Source organism: Alexandromys fortis, unplaced genomic scaffold (genome assembly GCF_014885135.2).
Source record: "Alexandromys fortis isolate MF-2015 unplaced genomic scaffold, M_Fortis_MF-2015_v1.1 scaffold_10, whole genome shotgun sequence".
Lineage (NCBI taxonomy): Eukaryota > Metazoa > Chordata > Mammalia > Rodentia > Cricetidae > Alexandromys > Alexandromys fortis.
The window spans coordinates 12251446-12271646 of NW_026067895.1; the positions used below are offsets into that span (position 1 = coordinate 12251446).

Below are 20201 nucleotides of genomic sequence, written 5' to 3' on the forward strand. Positions count from 1 at the left end.
GTATGGTTATGATTAAAAAGAAGTCAAATATCTTAATTCCAAATACATAATATAAAATGCTTGTCATGAAGAATCATTTTACAAAGCAACCCAAATTGTTTAAATTCAGTGAATATGTTAATAAAGTGTGTATTTAAGATGTAATACACACACATACACATACACACCACAGACTACCAGACAGATTCTAAACAGCAAAAAATTTTTTTCAAAAAGGCTATTTTTCTGCTCAATTTGCCTTGTCAGAGTTGCATGGAATACTTTATGGTTTTGAAATTTTAATTTACCAGGTTTCACAGGTATGCGGCAGGTGTAACACATCTATCTTATGTCCACTCCTACAATCTCATCACTGTCAGAAAACCAATGGGCACACTTAAAATACTTACATAAACATGAAAATTTCATGAATTCTGACTGAAAATAAATCCTGCTTTCTATCATGTAGGAAAGAACAAAAATAAAAATTAATCAACTAAACAACAAAACAAAAAGGAAAAAAAAAGGAAGTCTACAATTGCTAATGTTACAAATGACATAGTAGGGCTCAATCTAGTAGCAGACCACCATTCTGGAAGAGACTTAAGGGGGCTGCGTGGCAGCTTCTGTCTGGCGGACTAATTTGTGGTGGTCCTTACTGAAGCAACCCACAGTACCACATTGAGGGTGAATATTAATGTGTTCAAAAATAGGTTCTGTCTATTTACTGTGTTTGTTGAAAAACATGTTGATCTCTTACCTGCTCAAATAATGCAACATTAGTTTTAAGATTTATTTACAGAGCTACTATGAGTGAAAAGATACACTGATTTGTTTTTTTCTTGTTGTTTTAAAAGGCTTTCCTTTTTCTCAGACCAAGTTAGAGGTCTGAATCCTCCCCGCTGACCCAAGGAAAGCAGTCATAGAGACAAAGCAAATGTGCTCCAGTTGCCCTAGTGACTCTGAAGCACCTGCCTTCCACCCCACGCAGCCCAGAGCAGTAATGAGCGCAGCATCAGCCGTGGAGTCAGTAGCACAACCCACACTTTCCTAGCCATGTGGATTTGGGAGGTTACTCAACAGCTCTGGGTCTGACTTCAGAACCGGCACAACGAACACAGCCTTTGTGGGGGATGGAGTCACTTGAAATCTTTGGCTCCTGCATGGCCCCAGTCCTCTTCACTGTGGATTGTGACAGTGTTTACCTGATATTTCTGCTACCTGAACCTCAGATTTCCCAACAAAATTCTCACTGGCCATGATTCCTGTCTCAGTTAGGTATTCTATTGTCATAAAGAGGCACCATGACTATGGCAATTCTTATAAATAAGAACACTTAATTGAGGCTAGCTTAGAGTTTCAGAGGTTTAGTCCATTATCCTCACGGTGGGGCATGGCAGCATGCAGACGGACATGGTGCTGCAGAAGGAGTTGAGAGTTCTACATCTTGGTCCACAGGCAACAGGAAGTGAATTGTGTGCCACATTGAACATAGTTTGAGCATAGGAAATCTCAAAGCTTACCCCCAATGACACTCTTCCTCCAACTAGGCCACACGTCCTAATAGTGTGGGGGCCATTTCCTTTCAGACCATCACAGTCCCCATCTCAGTTGTTCGATGTTACTTTTCATTGGGTCTCTGGGGATTGACACCAGGTTTCCAAATTCTCTAACTTCTTAGAATATTTTATTTCTCATCTCAATATTATTTCCTTGGGAAAAGCTTTCATGGCCTTCCCAGGCAAGAGTAACTGTCCCTTGCTTCAAGCACCCCCTAATTTCCTAGACTCTTTATTGATAGCACCAAGAATGTATAGCTATACAGTTACAGACACTTAATAAATATGCATCTCCTATTGCAATATAATCTCCCTGAAGACATCCCTTTTGTTTACTGTCATGGTCAAATCATAATAGAGTTGTTAAGTAAATGAGTCAACTAATTTCAGAAGGAAGCAGTCTAGTTTTCAACACAGGGACACATGGATCATCCCAAATTTAGTTCCTTTGACTTGAAAGTTCCATGATATCTTCAGGCATCAACTTTTCACTTATACAAATCCTATGGAGAACTGTGCAATCACTATTGTGTAGGCTTTAGAACGAAAAGTGAAAGTCCAGACTAAAGAGAATAGACTCGAATAACAGTCTGTGAGGATTGGGTCTCACTAAGGAACTGATATTTAAACCATGCAGTAGGAATTAGAATGGGCAATGAAAGGTGGTGTGAGGGCTCCTGGAAGAAAACCACTTATATAGTGGTCTAATGATGGAAAGGCACAAAAGGCTAGCATGGTTATAAGAGGGGCAAGGGAATTGAGAGGTTGAGGCCGATGGAGAGCCAGGCCCAGGGTTTAGATGCCTCTTGTACAAGGGGAGAATTTTCTTTCTTAACTCACAGAAGAGTGATCTACTGAGGAGCTTTAGGTAGGGGATATCACAATTAGCTTTGTGTCTGCATAAGACAATACTGACGACACTATGAGTGATTTGAGATTGGGAAGGCTTGGTGAGTGGCTGGAGATGGGTCAAGACAGGCATGCAAAGATGATGCTCAAGACAGTGTCTTATGCAGCAGAGGCTAGCCTTGAATTTGTTATACAGATCTGGCTTGGCTTGATCCTCTGTTCTTCCTGCCTCTCCTTCACAAGCTCTGGGGTTACGGGCATGCATCCTTTGCCGTGTCCAGCAGCAGTTTGTATGGAGTAATTTAGGGCAGAGAGAGGGTAAGTTTAGGATACCATCTGAGGAGTCCATGAGGTGGCGGTGTGTGGTGAGGAGGCTTCTTGACTACCCATCTTCTTTCCACAGATGAAAATCATTTTCGATAAGATAGTAGGATTAAGGCCAAAAGTGCGTGTTAGCTAAAAGGCTTCTAAAGTATAGTGCTATGGGAGGTTGAATAGAGAAAATTAGCCTTGGTTTTCTTTGTGGACTGAATGGTGTATAATCAAGAAAAAAGGATTTTCTTACAGACTGGGTAAGGGTACAGTGAGCAACCAGACTAGGATGTGCATTTAGAGCTCTGGTTTTACAGCAGCTAATTTATGTCTTATTGTTATACCTATATTTTATTAATGTATCTTTGCTTTATGCTATAATTTATCTTATTCATTTACAGCCTATTCATGTAGTTAAGTATTTCTATTACAATGATTACGTGGCAGTGTTGATAGTGTATCTCACTTGAATTTTGTAGAGCTAATATTGGCTGCAGGCTCGTGTGAGGAGGTAGCTAAACTTCGCAGTGTGATGGGCTCATGCCTTTGTTCTTTAGACATGAAGGGAAGCAAAGACCATGCAGAATAGACCACATGGTGACAATAAGAATCTGTTTGCATTATCCCGTTCACTCTGGTAAAGATCTAGAACACAAGAGATGTCTGGCAAAGTATTCAATACACTAGTGAGCAGATCCATTTCAGAGTCTAGAGCCCTAAGGCAAGAAATGTTTCACTCCAACTGGGCATCTTGTAAGAGGATTATCTAGACAGCTAAAGGCCAAACTGAAGAAAAGTCCAGATTGTTTGGCCTATTATTTAAAAACAACAGCAGTTCTTGCTCCATCTCACACATATCTTTTAAACGCATTTAAACACAATCATACAACAATGTATATATCAGAAAACCGCAAAGGATGCTCTAAAAAATGGAAAAGATTAATATTACAAATGATGTTAGAAATAACTGACATTCAGGGCTGGAGAGATGGCTAGGCCATTAAGGGCACAGGACCTGGGTTCCATTCCAGCCCCCACACGGCAGCTGACAGCTATCTATAACTCCAGTCTCAGGGGATCTGACCTCTCTTTTGGCTTTCTTGGGCACCAGGTACACATGTGGTACAGAGACATCCTTACAAGCAAAGCACTCACACACATACAAAATATTTAAGAAGGACTGTTTGATGTACATTTTACTAATATTAGAATTCTTGTGGTTTACAGTAGAATTTACAAAGGTGCTTAAAGTATTTTTAATGATTTGATTTCTTTTTATTTTATGTTTATTAGACAGCAATTTAGCAGCATTTATCTACAACAACTCCCCCCACCTCCTCTGTGTATGTCTGTGTGTTCATGTGAGTTTATGTAGGCCAGCTCAACAGCTGTCTACCTTAATTTTTCCAAGCAAGGTTTCTCACTGACCAGGTCAGCTAGACTGGCTTGCTAGTGTTTTCTTGTGTCCCAGCTCTGTGATGACAGATGCACACAACCGTGCCTGGTTTTCACATGCGTGCTGGGGATCGAAGCTCAGGTCCTCAGTCGTGTACAACAAACATTACCTGCTAGGTGATTTCCCCTTATTTTCTTATCTTGAATAAACAAACAAACAAAAAACCCTCAAAACTTAACCATACATACATAGATCAAAAATAAATATCTGGGCCGGGCGATGGTGGCGCACGCCTTTAATCCCAGCACTTGGGAGGCAGAGGCAGGTGGATCTCTGTGAGTTCGAGACCAGCCTGGTCTACAAGAGCTAGTTTCAGGACAGGCTCCAAAACCACAGAGAAACCCTGTCTCAAAAAAAAAAAAAAATAAAATAAAATAAAAAAATAAATAAATAAATAAATAAATAAATATCTGTACTGCTTTGGGTATTTTGTGATTTTATGTCTGACCTGGCATATTTTACTAATGTATAAAGTACCCCAATTCAATATAATAAAGTGAGCCTGAGCTGAGTTATTTCAGCATTTGTACCTATTGTTCATTATATTAACTAATTCTCATTAGTGTATTATTGTAAGAATTACCACTTTCTGACACTAGGTATGGATAAGTCATTTTTATTATTCCCTAGACATTCTAGAAATAAAATTTACCCCATATTGTTAGTGACAGAGGTATGGACTTGAAAATCAAACTATTTTTTTTAGCAAAATGTCTCCATGGTTTACTAGTTACCATTGAATATCCCTGTACCCATGTCCTCTGCATTAGCCTCAGATGTACACTGATAAAGTAGGAAAAGGGGGAACTTAATCTCAACAGTTTGTAATAAATTGTGAAGTGTTTTATTATATACACAAAGGGTGTAAAGCCATGCTTGCAGCACAGGAAAAAGTGTCAGTCAGCATTGCCATCATCAGAGCCCTTCTGAAGCAAAACCATTCATTTCCTTCTTGAAGACTAGGGGAGAGCCCACAAAATAAACATTTAACTCTTTGTTTTGTTTTTCTTGGTCCTTAGCTTTATCATTGGTATTGGTCTTTCTTGTCTCCTACTCAACAGCTTTTCTTTTAAAACTTTTTAAAGTCTTATGTTCTTCAAAGTTTTATTTATTCATTTATTTTGATATGGGTACATATAATGCAGCAAAGCCATTCTGCTGAATCTTCAACTTTAGAATTCTGTGATTAAAAACACACAGTCAGTCCATTGTGGGGCTGACGCTGCTTTAGTCAATCATTTGCATTCGTAATTTGAAATGTAATTAAAAATCAAATGGTAACACATAGTCCTTGAAGCCTCTCTTACCTCGCCCATCACTGCTATTGGTGTCTCTCCTGTCGCTTGAGCCACACGATGCTCTACCAAGTAGAACATGTACTCATCATAGAGTAGCCGGATCAGGTGAAAGGAGCCAAAGCTAGCAGCACTGCGTAAGGTTAAGTCCCGAATTACCATTGAGCTGTTCAAGAGAAAGGGCAGAGATGAAGCCAGAATTAGTGACAAAGATTAGAGTTAGTACTCTTAAAAGCTGTTACGTCAGAAGACTACATGAAAGCGCAGGCGTTAGAGTATAAAACGTGCAACAGAACAATTTCCTTGTTGAAAGAAGTTGGTCCAACTCATTTCAGTGGTGAGAAAGAGGTCATTCTCAGTAAGGCTTGATCCTGATCTTCATTAGAGCCAGGCGGCCTTCATTAGAAAAGACCTTTCATTATTATAGGAATGTCTGCGCTTCCCCTTGTACTCACAAATGATCACAACTGAACAGAAACAACTGTAGAAAGGCTGGAGACTCGTCCCCGCTATAAGGAAAATCAACTCAAAGTGAACATCTTATTGGTGATGGCGGATATTCTGTCATCTCTAAACGACAGTGAGTTTACTTTGTGCCAGATTTCACACTAAGATACGAAGCAAAGCTCCCTGAAGCAGCCAGTCTAAATGGAGGTGACTACGTGGGATTCCAGCATGTTTTGCTGGAGGGTAAACTTACTGATTCCAGTTTCTAGGTGAATTTCATTTAAATTAAGGCTATTTTTCCTCATTACAGAAAGGAATCATAAATGAATTAAGAAATGAGTAAATTTAAAAAGCATGAATATTAAATGCATATATTATACAAATATGAGCCATATTGAAAGAATAATAACAATAAACTCTCTTATATTAAAAATAAAAATAAGTCCATATAAAGCTGTGGCTTTCCTAAAGTTGTATCAACTAATAAGCTTCTTTTATACTTCAACTATAGATGCAAATCTGTGACTCACAGTAAGAATAATGTATGTATGTATTTATGCGTGTGTATTTTATACCAGTTTTTACTCAGATGCCTTTTTCTACAGTTTTTTGGCCTATAAATACTAAAACTGTCATTATATTCTCAGGAGGAAGAGGCAAACTGTCACAAATGAAAGCCTTATTTTTGTAATGACCAATTATGAAATTCTAGGCAATGAAAGAATAGTAAGTAGGCTTTGCTTTTGTTTTCTGTTTCATTTTTCAACCTTTTAAAAACAGAGATTTAAATACATCAGATTTCATACATCCACGGTGGCCAGTGACAGATTATGAGGTGACAGCTGAGGACAGAAGCTCTGGGTTCTGATGCTGGCTCCATGCTATTTGATTCCTAACCGAAATTACACAGTTTTCCTGGGTTGTTTTCTCTAGGGAAAATGAAAGCAGTATTTTTTTTTTTTTTAGCTAACTTCCACAGTTATTCCAAGGGGAAAATGAACTAAAGAATATAAAAACAACATACAAAGAATAGAATACAACAAATATCATTATTATGTTTATAACATAACAGAAAATGCTATTTCAATTTGAAGAATGAAAATCAGCAGGGCAGTGGTGGTGCATGCCTTTAATCCTAGCATTCAGAGGCAAAGACAGGTCTACAAGAGCTAGTTCCAGGACAGCTAGGGCTGTGACACAGAGAAACCCTGTCTTGAAAAAAAGAAAGAATGAAGATCATTATATGGAAAAGACTTTTTTAAATTATTGTACACACAGAAGGAAAGGTAAACCTTGGATGACTAGTTGGCCCACGTATAGTATGCCTTAAAACAAACAAACATACAGAAAACCAAACCAGGGCCTCATTCTCTAGTCCAGGCTGGTTCACATCTCATTATGTAGCTTAGACTGAATCTCCAGCCATCTTCCTGCCTCAGTCTCCCACATGTGGAGTTATAGGTGACCTTTGTAATCTTGCCTACAACCACACAACCATTTTTAGGGCTTAAAAGGTAGTCTGAGAGTCAGCTGATACAATACATAGTAGTTCCTTAGATCTACAGTTTTGATTTTCTTGGTTTCAGCCACTGCAGTCTAATAATGTGAAATTAAAATTCCAGAAACAATCAACAAGTTTCAAATCGCATGTCCTTTTGCATAGAGTGATGAAATCTACTCTCTGGTTCCTGACCTCTGGGACACAGCTCATCTTTTTGCAAGTCCAAGCTCTATGAAGTTCCCATAGTGGACTACAGTGATGCTGGGGAATCAATAGACCAAATTCCTGCAAAATGGCTCCTTTAGTAAGAAGGCAGAGGTTGTAGACTTTAGGGGAAAAATACTGAATTCTGAGACAAGGCTAATGATAAGAGTGTATCTTCTATCTGTTCAATTGAGATGAGCAAAAAGAAATCCATTCTAGGTTTTCTGTCATACATCAAACTGCAAAAGTTACAGACACAACTTGCGGTAAGCACTGACATCAAAGTGTACAAGGCATTAAATCACAGGTTGAGTAATGATGGTGGTTTCAGGCATCCACTGAGATGCTGGAATATAGGCTTTATGGATAATGTGGGTAGGTGTGTTCTAGCATAAATGAGCATTCAGAACATGGGAATGGCCATGTCAAGGATGTGGATACCTCAGGCTCAGGGGAATGAATTGCAAGGCATCGTCTCCAACTCAGGGGAAACAGCAAGACCTTACTGAGTCAGGCTCAGGGAAACGGCAAGGCTTTCCTGTAATCTGAGTACAGATGTTTGCTAACTATTGACTTTAAGTAAAAAACAGTATGTATGTTCAAAGAATACTAAGCACAGTTTCCTCATCCTAAATAACTTCATGTTCATGTCCCCTGAGACCAATCCTCCCCAGAGACCCTTTCCTCCATATATANTACATATACATATATATATACACACACACATATATGTATATATGTTTTTTTATGTTTCAAATACTTGTGTCTCTCTTAATCTCCCATCGTTCTTGTAAGGTGTTCAGGAACAAGCCATGAAGGTCAGGGCATCTAACATATGAGGGATCTTAAAACTGGTCATTACTACAGTACTATAGATACTAGAAATAAAAGTATATTCATTACAATAAAAAGTTTCAGATAATGGTTTCTTTCTGTCAATGAAAAACCTTAAATGTTTATAACTCTAATGTATAAATGAATTATTGCAAAGGAAGAATGGCTTGATTTATGTGCCAAATCCCTAAAATTCAATGATACATCATCATCCATTTGTAAAATAATTTACAATTTACAAGAATGTGATACAGTATTTCTTTTTTCATAGGAAAATTTAAAGGCAGAGAATTTCCTACATATACACGCACTACAAAAACACAAAACAATGTAACATAATGGTTAAACATCAAATACCACTGAACTCAAAGTCAGTAATCTTTAAAAGTGACCCAAGGGTGGAATAGTCACTTATAACTCCATCCACCCTGTTGACCAAAGAAAGCCGCTATCTAAAATACAGTCCAGGAATGATAAGTGCTTAGCAAAGATACAAATATAAAACTAATCTTATTCAAAAGGAAACATGTTCAAGCTGAAGAGAACACCTGTTACCTATTGCACTATGAGATTGCATTATAGCCTGTAGGGGGTTGAGAAAGCAACTCTACTGTCTCTACAAGTGTTGAAGGAATGGGGCCGCATTTATCTAAATGCCAGCTCACTGAATGGTGTAATTCTAATTCAAGAAATTCAGAGAATGAGCAAAGTTAGTTTAATTGCATCAACCTCTTCCCCAGCACATCTACCAGGAAGGATCGAATGACCTTCCCTGTAGTTAGCAGGAACCGTCTGCTGCTATATTCACAAAGCACAGAAGAAAAGAAACAGTCCACATAATTTTTTTCATTTCTTGGTTTTCCAAAATCAACATCAGCCATTCAAAGCTAGTTGAAGGTAACAGATGGCTCTAGATGGAGCAGGGTCAGTCTGCAGCAACGAACAAACTGTGGTGAGACTGTCAGTTGGTTTCTATGCATCTGGACACGTAAGGGCAAACACAAGTTTAGAAATTACTAGATTAAATATCTGATTTTTAAACATGAAGGGACTGTATATATGGCTGTCAAATTTATAATATTCTTTGCAAATTTACAATTTACATTCACAATGCTAAAAACATAAGCGCTCTTCTCCTGCTTCTCTGATGATTTATGCATCAGTTTTCATTACTCACCATGCTCTTGTGCCTCAGCAAACGGCAGTTCAGATATTGCTCTGCCTACCAGCAGGAGGTATGCATCTGCTTAAATGTCTCTTTCCTCTGTGGCCCTGAACTGTAAGCCTTCAAATCTTTTTGAAATGAAAATAATAACCATAATCGTGTCTAATAATAACAAGCCAATTATCCCCAACTCAGGGAGGACAGAGGGCAGGCAAGTGATGATCTACTGGGCTTGTGTATCTGCAGAGAACATGAAATACAAGCAAGTAATTTTCTTTCTTTTCAGGATTCCTGCAATAGATCTCTGTGGTGACAAAGGCTCTAGGGGTTTATTTCTAAAATGATTTCAACTAAATGCAGGGGGAAAAAAAACCTCACAGGGAGAAGTGAGAGCAAGCCTGCCGCTACAACACAACACAATAGGAGGGGCTGAGCATCTTCCTTTCACTGCTATGTAAGGTTGGGCACTCTACTCTGGTCATGAGAGGCTTGGAAAGAGTCAGATAGTATAAGTGATGTTTGAGCCACTCATCATGGGCACACAAATCACTGTGAAAATTCAGATGAATAAAATATTGACTCTCAAGCAATCAAGGAAACCTATTTTTGCTTTTAATCCCAGCATTCAGGAGGCAGAGCCAGGTTGACCACTGTGAGCTCAAGGCCAACTTGGTCTTCTCTATAGTGAGTTCCAGGAAATCCAGTGCTATTTAGACAGACCCTGTCTCAAAAATCAAAACCAACACCAAAAAAAGAAAATATATTTCCAAATTCGAGCCTTGAATTATATGACAGATGGACTCCTATTTCATGAGACAAGTTAGATAATTTAAAAATTTGACTTTGGCATTTGATCCTGTAGTTAAAATACAAGTATTTGCTTCTTTATTCAGGGTGATCCCACTGACTTGGCCTGAAACATGTTTTTCTTGAGAGGTATAACTTGTTTCTGACATAGATTCCATACCGGAAATTGACCTGACCATTCCATCCTATTCAAATATTGCACAAGTCCTGATTGATACAGCTCATACGTGCTCTTTTCAGATCTTATTGTAGATTTGGTGCCAACAGCTCATTCCAAATTTGCCATTATGTAACATATAATTAGTAAGCCCTTTCTATTTAGAGGTGCTTCTATGTCTACAAAAACATGTATTCCCTTCCACATTAAGTATTTTAGCCTAAAAGACATGTTACTACCTACTAGATACCAGCCATGCAATATAAATACTAGAAAGTGACTGATCCCAATTATCCTCCCAACTACTAACTACCTCCTAACTACCAAGAGAATGAGTTAGTGGGTCTCACAAGTAACCAAGGGTTAAAAAGAACATATAAATTCTGCTCTCTGATATATAGCTCTGATACATTTTGCTCTCTGAAAGTTAACAGAATTAAGAAATTAACTATGTAGTTCTGAATGTGAACTGGAATTACCCAGAGGATTTCAAAGCTCAGATTGCTAGGCTTTCCTCTGTGGATTCAGACTCAAGTAGGCTTGGGAAGTGGCCTAATGATGCTTTTATAATGTATCTAAGTGGATGTGAGGCCATAGTCTAGTGACTACAGTTTGAGGGCCAATGGAAAGGGAACAAACAAATAGTAGTCATAGCCCCACAAGAAGGCACCTCAATAAGGTAGAAGCAGAGGGAGGACAAGACACCTTTTCTGATTGTTTCTGAAAACATCACCTAGAGCAGTGGTTCTCACCCTTCCTGATGCTGCGACCCTTTAATTCAGTTCCTCAAGCTGTGGTGACCCCCAACCGTAAAATTATTTTCATTGTTATTTCATAACTGCAATTTTGCTACAGTATTGCAAATGCCTGTGTTTTCTGATGGTATTAGGTGACCCCTGTAAAAATGTCTTTTAACCCCCAAAGGGGTGGTGGCCCACAAGTTAGGTACTGCTGTTCTAGATGGACTCTCAGAGATTACTATCTGAAAATTTCTTGGCTTTGAGCGCAAGAGGGTCTACTTTCCCAACAAAAAGTTCACTTTCATAATTTTCCTGCTGAGTCTCTATGCAGCACAATCATAGAGTCGGCTATCCCACCAAGTTTAAGTTTCTTTTTTCTGTGAATAGTGTACACACACACATTTGCAGGACAGGAAGAAAATGCAGTGAGCTTGGGATGCTACCTGTAGAAAGACCATTTGAGCAGAAACTGCCTGGCGGCCTTTGGGAAGCTGGGTCTTCCTTCATAGGGCTTCAGCGCCTGCATCATCACATTGTCCAGCCATGCCGCCCACTGCTCCAGTGTGCTCTGCTGCTGAAGCGTCATCTTGAAGTCTGTTTCCAGTCTCTGAACCATGTTGTCGTCACACTGGCACACCCAGGAAGCCTGCTCCTGGGACAGGTCACAGACAGAAAGGAAAGTCTCACTGAGTGTCAGCACAGAAAGCCTCAGTGGGGACATGAACCAATCATGAGCACGGACAATGCTTAGGCACACAATGCCTTTGTCATCTTCAGGGCTTAGCCTTTCTCCTTGATTATTACGTGAAGCAGTATTTAACTGTGATTTGGTTTTCTACTTGGGCTCGGCCTTGAGAGGGACAAGCATGGTTACTTAAGGCAGACAGAAGTCAGAACCAGCAGCAGGCATTGTCCTGTTTTCACACTGCTTCAAAGTTTTCCCCACCCCACCACATAAGATCTTAAAACCATTTTAGAAGACTTAGAGTAAGTCAGAGGAATAAATGGATCCAATTGGCCAAAAGTGGTCCCTAAAGATTAAAACAAAAACAAACACTGACTGGTACTAGGAAGAAGCATATGCTGTGTGAGTTTATGGATCAGGAGCAGAAATCTCCAGGGCTATCAAGGCAAACCAGCTGATGCAAATTAATTCACAGAACTGAAAACAACAACAACAACAAAACCTCTTTTGAGAAAATGTAGACGTGCTACCTGCCAAGAAACCTGATTACTGTAATTTCCCTTCTGCTTCTGGTTGGGAAGTTTCATGTTTTGTAACAACAATGAAAATAGGAACTTTAAAGTTACTTTTCAGTGACGGTGTAAGTTTTATGATGTTTCTAGTGCTGTGCTGTATTTTAAGATTAAAAGAAAAAGATCTCTCAGGATCAAAATGTAATTATTTGACAACACGGCTTGACAATCAAAAGGCATACATTTTTGCTCAGGCCCTAATTTGTCAAACTAAGTTCAAACAGTAAATTAGTTCAGTGAGGGCTTCAGTTTCCTAAGCACAAAATTCAACAAATGAGAATTATTACGAGTTTTTAAGTATGATTCATTATGAGTTTCATTATGAGTTTCTTTGAAGGAGTGTCTGTAAAGTTCCAATACAAAGACATAGAATACATTGATATTTTCATGAAAACACTGTCTGCAGCCTTAATTCTATGCTATCTCAAAGGTCAAGCTGATTCAGATTGAAAACTTCAAATCAATACACCTCTAATCCCACTCTTCCAGCTCTAGCACCTCTGCTGACCCTACATTTTACCCATTCAAGGCCCACTTAATCTTAGTGGCAATTCAAATGCAAACCATACCCACATCACTCTCTCTAATCTCTAGGGAAACCTAGCTTCTTCCTCATCTCGGCTGATAATAGCCTTCTATCTTCATTTCCATATGCGATCTCTTAAACAGTACTTAGAAATAGTTTAAGTAGACTAAACTACAACTTAAACAAAAAAGACAAGAAAAGAATGTGAGGACAGAGTCCAAGATAGCCACAATACATGGATACACATGTCCTTCAAGTTTTTCACACATATATGCCGTTATCTGTACATACATATTTGCATGTTTACATTTTCATCAATCATTTATTCATGCTGATTTGTCTTGTCATTTGTGCTTATACTAATATAAATATAAAATAAGTATATAAATATAATAAGTACTATATATTCTACTCAATATTCTGCTTAACAATGATAATTCGTCTACCCTTCCAGATAGATAAATATGGAGCAGTACTTATTGCTCACTAATAAGCTTGTTTCATTGCATAAATATGTTATCATATGTATAATCATTTTCATACAGCTAGACGTTTGTTCTAAATTTTTTTCTAGTATAAAGTTTGAATTAGCTATGTTGTTAACTACATTTTGCTCATATTTTCACTTATTTCTGTATAATATATTTACATAATAATAATAATGGTTAAAATCTTTTAATAGTATCAAATGGTTCCCAGGAATTTTGTATCAACTTAAGAGTCCCTGAGAACCAAGATAAATTAAATATTACAATAGTTACCAGGAGAGGATTTTGGTGCCCCCCCTGCCCATTTAAGCTTTTATTTATTTTTTTACTTTTGACCCTGTCTTTGAATACAGTACAGCAATGTTAAATATCAGACTGTGTGGACCAACGGAGGTCTAGAACTCCCTGTGAAGGAGTTTGTTCTTGTTTGCACTGGTTCTAGAAAGAGGATCTTATTGATACACACAGAAGAATTTCACTTCTTAACAAAAATTCGAACTCACTATGTGAAAATTATCTTTGGCAAGATAAGATAACTAGAAACCCAATTTGAGAAATAAGAGCACAGCTCCATAAGCACTCTTCACACCCGTTTATGATATACGGCAGCCTACAGAGTTCACCTAACAATGGCTGACTCCATAAACAGACCCATTGTCAAGAAGAAAGCAGAAAACAAACATAATATTCAACATGGTACATAATAAGGAACTTCAAAATCAGTCTGTATCTTCAATAAAGAAACCCAAACACCTGGGTGTGGTGGCACACACTTTTAATCCCAGTATTCGGGAGGCAGAGACGATGGATCTCTGAGGTCAAAGACAGCCTGGTCTACAGAGAGTGTTCCAGGACAATTAGGGCAAAGCAGAGAAACCTTGCTGTGTAAAACAAAGAAAAAGACAAACAAGAAGAAAGGAAGGGAGGAAGGAAAAGAAGGAATGAAGGAGAGGGAGGGAGGGAGGAAGGAAAGGAGGAAGAGAGGAAGGGAAGAAGGAAGGAAAAAAGGAAGGAAGAAAGGAAAGAAGGAAGGAAGGAAGGAAAGAAGGAAGGAAGGAAGAGAAAGAAATTAAGGAAGGAAGAAAGAAAGGAAGGAAGAAACTAACTCAAGTAATCAATGGTCAGGTGATCATATAAGACCATCCAAATCTAATTCTTATGTAGAGAAAACACACCCATTTACACAGAGCATTTAGAAACAATACCATTGTAAGATTATCAGTTAAATGAGAAAGAAAGCCCATTAAACTGCAATGGAAACACATGTCTTGAAATGCAAAAATATTTGTTTACACAGGGATAAAACAGTGAAAAGAAATTTATGGATATACTGACAGGAACAACCAAGGTCTTGGTCTTGGCATACTCTAACAATAATACTTGGAACTTATTTCAACCCAAAGTTTCTTTATTGCAAGAGTTTTATCCTTTTTTTCTTTTTTTTTTTTTTGTCAGTCTCACTAAGATTCATCTTAGAAGAGGCAGGAACAAGTTCCAAATGACAGGAAAAGGTCATGAAGAAGGAATGCGTAGCAGAGAACACTAGAGAAGCTTATCAGAGCTTGGAAGAGAAAGGTGCAAGAAAGGTAAAAAGCTGCGCTAGTTTGGGTATTCATCAGAATGTACAGGGAAGTAAAGTTCAGGGTGAACTGAATGGCTCCCAACTGTATTTATGATCTTCTGAGGAGAGGAGGACAGATGCTTAATTATCCAGTTTTCAGTACTAATGACTGTCAGGATGGACACAGGACACAGAACTGAGAGCTGACAACGCAGGGAGACAAACAGTGTCCAAGTTGCTGTGTAAAGATAAGTAATAGATGTACAGCTGACTATTGACATTCACGATGTCCTCAAGAGAGATGTTTCTACCCAGCGAGTGGGCTCATTTGTATACAGATTCAGATCAATACAAATAGAATGAAGCCAGGATTGAGAAGACATAAATACATGTTAAAACAAGAACAATTAACACTTTTTTTCAGATATTAATTGAAATAGATCATTCTTTACAAAAATTTCTGTTACTGAGTTGAAATTATCAAGGAAACTGAAGTTGTCTTACTATTCTGACTTCAAGATTGTTTCCCCTCAACTTTTCTTAGGGTGCTTTTCAAAATGAAGATCTGAAGGTGATTTGATTGCTTAGTAATTTTGTTAAATGAATTATTGTAACCCTATTGACATACACAGGCCATTTTATAAATCCAAGAGTTTGTTATTGTAAAGGTTATAGGATTGCATGTGTGTACACACAACTATGTCTGTTTGAATACAGACTGTTGGTAGGTAGATGGATGGATACATGGAAAGAGACAAAAAATTAGCTACCAGAAACATGAGCCTAGTTCTTGAAAGTCACAATGAACACAGTTAATTTATTCTACTATAAATAAGCCAAGCTCTAATATTATTATGAATATATTTTAAATAATAAAGCGTGTTATGAAGGTTAAATTTCTTATAAGTAATGATTTTCACAGACACACTGTAACAAATTACCTACTTAAAATATTCTTCTTTACAAAAGGAAGTCCTGTATCCATTGTACTTGTTATCTCTGCACTATCCCAGCTCTACCCAGTAGAAATCTACTCTGTCTCTAATGGCTATCTAGGTCATTTCATGTAAATGGAATTATGTAACAACTTCCCTTCACTTCACACGTTTCCAAGGCTCAGTCAAGGCTTCAGAAGTTCCTTCCACTGCTCAGCAATGGTTCAGTGTATCATTAAAGCTTATCTTCAGTTTTCAGGTAAGGACCCCTAGGTTGTCTAATTTTAACAATGATGCTATGAACACTGAAGTACAGATCGAGGATCTCTAACCTGAAAATTCAAAATTTGGAATACACAGAGTGCTGAATGCTCAAAACTTTTATATTTTGAAACATTTTAGAGTACAGACTTTAGGGATACTCATGTGGTAAAGTCTAGTAAATATTAAAAAAAATCTCAAAAATACCCAAACATTCCAGCCCAAGGACTCTTAGACAAGGATTGGTCAACTTGTGTGGCCATGTTTCCCTTTCTCCTGGATGTGTGCCAAGCAGTGGGCTGCTCAGTCACATGCTGAGTTTATATTTATCTTTTGGGGAGATGCCAGCCTGTCCCAGTGGTTGTGGCACTTTCCATTCCCATCATCAGCTCATGAAGTGTTAGTTTCTCCAGTTCTCCAGAGACCAAAGCTGGTATTTTCTGTCTTCAATTATATCCATTTTAGTGTGCATACAATGATATTTCCTTGTGGTTTTAACTCCTGTTCCCATGGTGATCAATGCTGAAACTCCTTTCATGTGTTTATTGGGCACTTGTCTATTTGCCATTTTAAAATCAGGTGGCTTTTGATTAATGGGTTGCAGAGTGGTTCTTTACAGCTTCTGTGTATAGGGCATTTACAAGACATGAGCTTGTGACTTTCTTTGCAGTACCGTTTTATTTTTTTTATGTAGTCTCTTGTTAACTCCAAAGGTTTTTAATTTTAACTGTTGAATTATGCATTTTTTACTTTGTTGCTTATACTTCAGGATGTTATCATTTTTACATAGTAACAACTAACTTTGTTACTTTAGTATTATAGATAAAATACTTGTTAGACTTTAATAATGAACCTATATTAGTCATTTCTAAGTGTAAAGTACAGAGCAACAAGGGTTAGGAAAGATATATATATATATATATAATTTGCTCCAAGGTGTCCAGAGTCCAGACTTACTTCAGTTAATTCTTTAAGTAAAAGAATTTTCTCAGGTATCTGCAATGTACATTGCAATAGAGGTGCTTAGCTCTTCAAGGTGGGTTACTGTAATAAAAGAAGTACCTGCTTGAAAGGGCACAGATCACTATTTAAACAACCTAAGGTAGTTGGTGCAGCTGGGAAAATGAAATACAGAGCAGTTAATAGTTGTTCAAATTCTCACAGACAAAGAATGTCTAATTTTTGGCATAACTTGAGTGACTGATATTTATTATCTTTTAAACTCCATTGTAAACATGGATGCATTCTGTTATCTACTAGTTCATAAGCCTTAGCTGACTTTATCCATAAGATGAAGGGTTCAGTTTAGTCTGATGGGGGTAAAACCCCATCTCTGAGGAGATTGTGAACACAGATTCTATTGTTGCATGAATCAGATGGTCCTCGTTTAGAATAACTGACACCATTCTTTAAAAGACAGGACTTTCAAGGAGGTAGAGTACCTGGACATTGGCAAAGTCAACGCGATTAAGGTCGCTGAGCATCTGGTTGATCTGAGAAGTGTTCTGAAGCACGGCACGGGCTGCCTGGGCCAGGTGATTGAGCGATGTGTATCTTCGCAGAGTCTGGGCAAAGGCACTTACAGCGGCAACCTACAGAAACCCAAGCAAAGCAAGCTTCCCTTAGAAACATTTAAATTCATTTGGTAATAGTTGACTTATAAATTATATAGGGTTACTCTGTGTAAGTCCTAGCTGTTCTGGAACTAGCTCTTATAAACCAGGCTGGCCTTGAACTCACAGACATCCAACTGCCTTTGCCTCCAGGGTGCTGGGATTAAAGGCATGCACTACCACTGCCTAGCACATTTAAGATTCTTAAACAAAGAAATATTTGGTTTTGAGTATACTGATATCAACACTTACAACAAGCTCCCACATTTTTTGGCATCTGAGAGCAGCAATCTGTAGGGATAGCCCAGCCCATGGGGGGGGGGGGGGATGTTCACCTCGGGCTAATGTTTACATATAAATCTGGTGGGTATGACCCCCCCCCCCGCTCTCTTTTTTGTATCTCCTGCTCATCACTGGATCCCTGGTGTTGTAAGCTATCCCTTCATTGCTGTTTCATATTAAGCTAGCCTGGTTAATATGCCGCTTACAGTTTCTCCCCCTTTTGTCTCAATAAGACAGAACTAAACCAAATACAACTATATACAATAGTAACAAATAATAAATATAACAAACAATATTGAGCAAGAAACATGTAACAAAAGTTTTGCTAAATATTTTATCTCAAGGAGTCTAAATAATGTAGAGAGTAACTACAATTATCTAATCTTTAACTCCGTCAAAGATCTGAGAAGCGAGTTAATATTACTTAACAAACGAGAGATATCCAAAATGTGCAACAAATGACAGAGACAACTGACTACCTGGGCAATCACCCAAAGTCTCGTTTGCAATGTTGAGTCAACCAACTTTGGCTAAGGCCTAACATAACTGACATACCATTATGAAAGGTAAGGAACTTTCTTAGAACTATCCTATCCTGTCTTGGCAAGATAAGACAATCCTGTTTTATCCACTTATGGATATTCTGTATCTTTGTCAGTAGTTGAGGTATGTGCTTTTCTTAACCCAAAGGCCAGTTTTGCCAAGAAGACAAGCTCCCAGTGGAGTGTCTTTGGTGCTCAATCTTCTCTCGGGAGTACAGTGGTATCACCAGGAGTGATTGTGTCTCGTTGGCATAGAATTCTAGGTTAGATCAAAGGCCAATTTCTACAGCTCTTTGCCTTGGAAGTGAATTACTCAACCACAATAAAAAACTACATTGTCTACAAAAGTAGAAAAATGTTTGCTTTCACCACCTCTCAACCCTTTTTAGGAGAACTAGAAGCTAGACAAGTAAGGACATTTCTTTCTATTTGGAAAAGTAAATTGTACAGAACTATTATTGTTAATTGAACAAAAACCACTTTCAGATCAGCGTCATCCCAAATCACCATTATAACTTTTAGTTTACGAGTTGGCAGACTGGATGGTGAAACAGAGTTCAAAGTTTCTATGACCATATATATTTATCAGATCAGCAAGTAGAAGAACCTATTTTTTTTTATTTAAAGTTCTTCAAGTGAAAAATTTCATTTACCCTTCAAAAATCACCTTTGCCTTTATGTCCATCATCCTTTCTGGCCAGAAAGGCTGTGGGGGGGGAGGGGGGGTGACAGGAGCGCCTCCTTTGTCCTCCAGCTTCCAGCTGGATTTAATCACGGATGGAGCATTGTTAGGAGATGGAAGCAGAAGATAACAGTGGTCAGAGTGCTCACTCCTCCCAGACTATGTTCTTCCTTTTCCAAGGCTATCACTGAGGAAACTTAGAAGAAGGATTCCTGATGCTATGGCACCCACCCCTTATCTATTTCAGACCTAGATTGAGTGATGAGTTCTCACTATTGTAAATGCAGGATGCTTAATCCTTGGTTTTCTTAACTCTGCTTGTATGTTTAGAAAGAAATTCAGCTTTCCCACACATTTTTTCCTTAAACCTTGTGTTTCTTTTCATTTTTTACCCACTACTCTAATGAAATGAACTCAGGACTTTTGTATACTGATCAAGGACTCTACCCTGAGCTCTGTCCCTCTAGCAGGGGAACATTTGTTTTTCAATGAGATACTGAATTGAGTTAGCCTATGTTTGAAGATATGAAAGATAATAAAAAAACTCTAAATATCTAGTTTTCATAGAAATGTTAGATACACAGTAAATATGACCCCAGTCTTTCAAAATATGCCAAAGGTCTTAACATATTTATAGGAACATATCATATTATACTGAATTTTTTGGGTACATAAGAAGCATATACTGAAGAATCAGTTGGTTGGGTAGAATAATTTATTGACGTTGCAAAGGTGGCTCATTTAAAAGT

At 38.1% G+C, this 20201-nt stretch overlaps 1 protein-coding gene across 1 annotated transcript in view; it reads right to left on the reverse strand.

Annotated features, from left to right (window-relative positions):
* The window catches only part of Rfx3 (regulatory factor X3), a 258666-nt gene that overhangs the window by 18406 nt on the left and 220059 nt on the right, over positions 1-20201 (reverse strand). The window contains exons 14-16 of the mRNA XM_050159633.1: positions 17776-17925; positions 11749-11957; positions 5463-5616 (exon numbers count right to left, since the gene is read on the reverse strand). Coding sequence (XP_050015590.1) covers positions 5463-5616; positions 11749-11957; positions 17776-17925 — 513 coding nt within the window. The remainder of the gene's footprint in view (positions 1-5462; positions 5617-11748; positions 11958-17775; positions 17926-20201) is intronic.